Genomic DNA, 6646 nt, shown 5'->3' with positions numbered 1-6646 from the left:
GCTCGACAAGTAAAGCTTAGATCTTACTTTTAGACTCGAGCTCAGGCTCAGACTCGATTAAGTTTGACTCGATCGAGTTTTTTAACGAGCCAATTTCAAATAGCTCGTTGCACCCTACCCATAATAAAATTTAAGCCAATTTCATTTTCCCCTCTTCTTCCTTTTTTACTCCAAACAAAAACAGAAAACAAAACCCTCAAACACACACACACACACACACACACACACACACACAACATATAGATACAGATACAGAGAGAGAGAGAAGAAAGCGTGTGTATTCTAGAGAGAGAGAAAGTGTATGTGGAGCCGGTGTATCATAATAGATGGTGATTATTGAGGATGGATGAATCATCATTGATAATTATGATGATGAAGAAGGAGTTGCTGTTGCTGTTAATAATAATAATATGTAAATGTTAAGGCTCTAACTGGCCATATGTTGAGGCAACTCATCGGTCAAGTTCAGGAGCTTATTGACCTCTACGGCACTCATCTTCCTCCGCCGCCGCCGGTGATTCAACCGCCGCCGCTACGTCGCAGTGACAGGTGGTTCGTTTTGTGCCCTAGCTATTTAGATCGAGTGTTACACTTCACTTATGCGTGTAATTTGAGGTGGAATTGATTGTTATACTTGATATATGCGTATAATTTGAGGTGTAATTGAGCCTTTGAGCGTTAATTGTTGTGTTTTGTAGGTTGAATTTGTGTACTGATTGTTATAGATTACTTATGTGTATAATTTGAGGTGTAATTGATTGTTATTTGTTGTGTTTTTAGGTTGAATTTCTTTATTGGATGTTATAGTTCACTTATGCGTATAATTTGAGGTGTAACCGATTGTTATTTGTTCTGTATTTAGGTTGAATGAATTTGTTTACTGATTGCTATAGTTCACATATGCATGTAATTTGAGGTATAATTGATTGTTATAGTTCACATAAGCGTATAATTGAGGTGTGATTGATTATTGTAGTTCACATATGTGTAGAAGTGAGGTGTGATTGACTGTTATAGTTTTACATATGCGTGTAATTTGAGGTGTGATTGATTGTTATAGCTCACATATGTGTAATTTGAGGTGCGATTGATTGTTATAGTTCAAATATGCGCAGAAGTGAGGTGTGATTGATTGTTGTAGTTTTACATATGCGTGTAATTTGAGGTGTGATTGATTGTTATAGCCCACATATGCGTGTAATTTGAGGTGTGATTGATTGTTATTTAGTCCACGGATGCGTATAGTTTGAGGTGTAACTGATTGTTTTTAGGTTGAATTTGTTTACCGATTGTTATACTTCACATATGCATATAAATTGAGGTGTAACTGATTGTTTTTAGGTTGAATTTGTTTACTGATTGTTATACTTCATATATGCGTATAAGTTGAGGTGTAATTGATTGTTTTTAGGTTGAATTTGTTTACTGATTGTTATACTTCATATACCCGTATAATTTGAGGCGTAATTGATTGTTTTCTGTTTTGTTTTTAGGTTAAATTTGTTGATTGCTATACTTTACATATATTGATTGTTATCTGTTGTCTTTTTAGGTTGAATTTGTTTATTAATTGTTATACTTCACATATGCGTATGATTTGAGGTGTAATTGATTGGTATCTGTTGTGTTTTTAGGTTTAATCGGTTTATAGCTCTTCAGATCTAGTGTTATACATCATGTATTGTATAGATTGTTCTCTGCTGTGTTTTTTAGGTTGAATTTGAGTGTGGAACTTGTTCGTATACTTCTCTAATTGTTGCCTTCAATTCAGATTCGATCACTTCAATTGAAACATGATATTATCTGAATTAGTTGTTCAAACTAGCGAATTCATAGTAATCAGGCTTAGCATTTTAGGTGCTTCTAGTAAACTGAGAATTTTGAAGTAATTTGTTCCGATTGTTGTCTGTTTGGTATGATGGAATGGAATGGAAAGTGGAAGGAATGAGATCAGAGTGGTAATGGATTGATCCATTTCTCGTTAGAATGCTGGTTTATCTGCGTTAATGGAATAAACAGTTCAAGCTTTATAAATGAGAATAAATGATTAAAATACATATACGCTAAGAGATCTATGTAATAGGTTCTTGTGCAATGCAACATTTGTGACTAGACAAATGAACATAAAACTAAAAACATATTTATGTGTACATAACCGACACAATTCCGAAAACACGGTACTAGTACATCATTGAACAAAATAAAACTTCAGGAATAATAGTGTTATTGAGCATGAACTTGAATAATCATTACAGAATAAACAAACTTTTTACAATCGCGCATCATAAAAATCTACACTCCTTATTTTCAAGTAGATCTTTCATTCTTTCCAACTTTTTCTCTTCAATCATAAGTATACCATCATCAAATTCTCAAATGCGTGAATATTTAAGCAAACTTTAGTCTTTCATACATTCATGATCACTCAAACCAGCAAAATTTCATCTCTTCATTAAGGATCTTATGAAGTTTGAACACATCCTTTGAGACTGCAGTAGTGGTTTTTGTTGCTACCTCAGATGCCACTATCTGCTTCATTTCTGCAGTGACAGCTGACAGTACAGACATCTTTGTGGCTTTGTGCTTAGGCAAAAGCAAAGATTTGATTGTCTGCAGATTGTGTTTACACTTCACAAGTCACAAAGATAAATCTATAAAGGTTGATGAAAATTTGATGGAAAATTTAAACACTTGAATAAGGCAAAGAAAACCTAAATTAAAGCATTAAAATAGGTGTGTCCCTGCAAAGCCACAAAGATTCTTTAAATTATATTAATAGTAGCTTCTGTCTCTTGTTGGGGCTGTTTGTTTACATTTGAATGGAACCATTAAGAGGTGAACATCTGATTCGGTCAGAGTTCATGCTGCTTGGGTCCAAAACGAAAAACATATGAATGGGGAAAATTGGGTCTGAATCGGTCAGCATGTGATTGATGCTGAGTGGGAAAGAGGAGGATGTCTGATTCGGGCAGATCTGACCGATTCAGTTCTGATTGAACCAAACAGTCCTGACTTTTACCTTTTTCAGTAAAAGATGGTTTAAATTGCTAACAGAAAGCTAATTTTTTTAGAGCAGGTTTCATGAGACACTCATACTTATGGTTGAAAGAATTTCAATCAAACTATTATGATCTTATTCCAAAGTACTTATGATATGGTATCTAACTTGTAGAGGGTGGGATGAAATCACAAAGAAAAATGCGTTTTAAACAAATGTACTACACATATGGCGTTCAATTCAAAAACAATTTTATTCAAGCATTTTATTCACACTTAAAATGCATAGATAAGTACATACTTGTTTACGTGAATCGTGCATATTCGAATAACAGAAACTGAGTGTGAAAAAATGAGAAGAAAACAATACAAACCTTTGAATCAAAACCAGTTTGGGACTGATGATGAATCAGACTTCAATAATCGGTACATACCTTTGAGTTTATGCCTGTTTGAGAAAAGAAACTTTTAACTCGATTGGTTAGTCAAGATTTGTATTGGTTAGATGATTTTAGACTTTTGATGGATTTAAATCAAAGTCTTGGCGATCAATAAAAATATCTCCACCCCCCCCCCCCCCAAGGAATAAAAACTAAAACACACATTTTGACTGAATTTATGTAATGGCATTCCTTCAGTAATCCTGCATTTTGTTCCGACTTCCGAGTGCCAAACGAACGTCACTTCTGGGCAGGAATGGCACACTCAGGAGTCAGGACTATCTTGAACTTATATGTGTATACTGATTTTGTAGTATTCATAACAGGGACAATGCTGTGATCATGTGAAATAAGTGATTATTTGATTCTTTTAACTTTTTTTCGTTATTATAATATATGGTCTTGTGAGATTTAGGGTCTTCCCTGTTCCTTTCCACAGCTTATATATGACAAATTACCAAACTATCTATTTATCAAGTAGATCTTATGAAATACCATTTAATTTGTTTTAACAGGTTACATGACTTTAAAATTATTCGTAGTATAATTTTATTTGTTTATTTATTTATTTATTTGCAGATGGTGTCTTTTAAACATTGAAGATAATCCATCAGAAGATGAATATTATAATCTCGTAATGCAGGCCGGGAAGTTTAAAATGCTAGAGCCGGGGAAAGGCCCACCCTCAAAACGCACTCGAAAGGACCGAACCCGAGAGAAACTACCCGGAACCTCTAACCCAACCGAAACCATGGAATCAGAAATCTGGAAAAGATTCCCAGAAGATTTACATGAAGCTGTAATCGCTCGACTTCCAGTTGCTACATTTTTCCGGTTCAGGTCGGTTTGCCAGAAATGGAACTCATTGCTAACCTCCAACAGCTTTTCAATTGAATGTGGCCAAGTGGTTCGAACTCAGCCATGGTTCTACACGCGAACCCATGAAAACGTCAACACGGGTGCCATGTACGACCCGGTTTCACGAAAATGGCACCACCCGACAGCACCCGCGGTCCCCACAAAAATGATAATATTACCCGTGGCTTCTGCTGGCGGGTTGATATGTTTTCTAGAAATCTGTAATAGAAGCTTCTATGTCTGTAACCCGTTAACCCAATCTTTCCGTGAGTTACAGGCTCGATCGGTCAAAGTTTGGTCAAGGGTGGTTGTCGGGATGACAGTAAATCACAAATCTGGTAAAATGGGGTACCAGATCATGTGGGTCCGGTCTGACGGTGAGTACGAGGTTTACGATTCTAGAACCGACAAGTGGACATGCCCTGGTGGCATGCCAGCATGTATCAAACTACCACTATCGTTAAACTTTAAGTCACAGCCTGTGACCGTAGACGGGTGTATGTATTTTTTGCGGTCCGATCCGGATGGTATCGTGTCGTATAATATGGAAACGGGAACTTGGAAGCAGTTTACGGTTCCAGCCCCTGTCCACCTCAGCGATCACGCGCTGGCAGAGTGTGGCGGCAGGATAATGTTGGTGGGGTTGGTGAGTAAGAACGCCGCCACGTGCGTCTGCATATGGGAGTTGCAGAAAATGAGTCTGTTGTGGAAGGAGGTTGACAGAATGCCAAATGTATGGTGCTTAGAGTTTTACGGAAAGCACATAAAAATGTCGTGTTTGGGTAACCGAGGGCTGCTTATGTTATCGCTTCGGTCTAAAATGATGAACCGATTGGTTACTTATGATGTTTTAAAGAAAGAATGGTCTAAGGTTCCGAACTGTGTGGTTCCACATAGTCGAAAACGACAGTGGGTCGCTTGTGGGATGAGCTTTTATCCGTGTTTGACGGCTAAGGCTTAGCCGTTCGTTAGTTGCCACGCAGGTAGGACTTGTTCGAATGCTGTGTAATGGTATGTTACATATTGACCACTTTTTGAAAAACTTTATTGTAATGCTATTATATGTATCTTTGTAATAATTCAAAATTCATCTTTCAAATTTTATATTTTATCCTTTACAAAATTAAAGATACTACTTTTACTCTTTCATAGTAAATAAAATAAAATCAGCTATATAATATCCTAATTATATGTCATTGATCATGGATTGTGAACTATAGTGACCGAATCGAGTCAAGCCAGCTTTAGTTTGGGCTCGAGTTCAAAATCAGAGGAGCAAACTCGGCTCGCATATTTTAGTGAGCTGAAATTAGTTTGGTCTCGAGTTCAAAATCAGAGGACCAAACTCGGCTTGCTTATTTTAGTGAGCTGAAATTAAGCTTGGAGCAGCTCTTAAAAAGATTAATATTTAAGTACAGAATTAATATGGTGCACAAACCAGGTATTTTTAGGAACTGAAACTGGTTCTATGTATGGCCAACAAAAGTCAAAACCGGGTCAGGTAGGAACTGGTTTCGGGTACAGTCGGGTATTTGATTGGGTCTTCTGGTTTCTTTTTTCAGGTTTCAGGTAGGGTCAAATCGGGTTTTGACCGGGTAATGGTGGAACCTTTCTAGAGGGTCTGGGTTGGGTCTGGTACTCGGTTCGGGTACAGGTATGGGGAGAATTCCAGTGCCATGTCGTACCGAGTAGGAACCGGTTACGGGTCAGGTATCCCGGATTGGGTCCAGAACCGGGCATTTTATGCACCTCTAATCAGGGTGGAACCTAATGGGCTTATAGATCATATAGATAATGCCCAATTAGGATGTAGAAATAATATCATCATCTCAGCCGATGGGCATACGCCAGGTATGCCATAAGATTCTATCAATCAATCAATCAATCATACCTAGTGGAAAATCCCACCAATAGCAAAGCTATAAGTAGGGTCTGGGGAGGGTGGGATGTAGGCACAACGTTCCTCTATCCAAAAGTATAGAGAGATGGCTTCCAGAGAGACTTTCAGCTCTAAGAATCATATGTATGTTATAATATTCTGACGGGAAAATTCCTAACATGGCTCTTTTTTTAAAGAGAGGGAGTCCAGTTTTAACCCACCCTTTTGTTGAATTCCAAGACTAACCTGTTGAGTTCCGTCGTCACGCCTAAATCGGTCCCAGTATAAATATCCAAAGTTGCTAGTAACTGATAATTAGTTAATACCATCAAGTTATAGTGAGACCTATTATGTGACAATCTTACCTACGACGTGAGAATAAGTATTCGTTTTGAAATTGTTTTTGTAAAGTAGTGTAGAGGTTTTAACATTTAACCTCTGAATTACTGGTATTTATGTTGACGTCTGGCGT

At 37.3% G+C, this 6646-nt stretch overlaps 1 protein-coding gene across 1 annotated transcript; it reads left to right on the top strand.

Moving 5' to 3' along the window:
* Positions 1-439: 439 nt before the first annotated feature.
* LOC143530463 (F-box only protein 6-like) lies at positions 440-5263 on the top strand. The gene is made up of 2 exons (XM_077025994.1): positions 440-549; positions 4017-5263. The coding sequence occupies exons 1-2, from the start codon at positions 440-442 to the stop codon at positions 5254-5256; spliced, it is 1350 nt and encodes a 449-aa protein (XP_076882109.1). The 3' UTR covers positions 5257-5263.
* Positions 5264-6646: the final 1383 nt, after the last annotated feature.

Source organism: Bidens hawaiensis, unplaced genomic scaffold (assembly GCF_021521415.1).
Source record: "Bidens hawaiensis isolate Kalapana, Puna unplaced genomic scaffold, B.hawaiensis_p1.1 tig00008946_1, whole genome shotgun sequence".
NCBI lineage: Eukaryota > Viridiplantae > Streptophyta > Magnoliopsida > Asterales > Asteraceae > Bidens > Bidens hawaiensis.
Note: the sequence above shows the minus strand (reverse complement) of the source record. Positions and strands in the feature narration are given on the sequence as shown.

Excerpts from the sequence above, each read along its gene's own strand:
- LOC143530463 (XM_077025994.1), top strand. The coding sequence starts at position 440 with ATGTTGAGGCAACTCATCGGTCAAGTTCAGGAGCTTATTGACCTCTAC. Across the intron at positions 550-4,016 it reads CCGCTACGTCGCAGTGACAG|ATGGTGTCTTTTAAACATTG; the intron begins GTGGTTCGTTTT and ends ATTTATTTGCAG.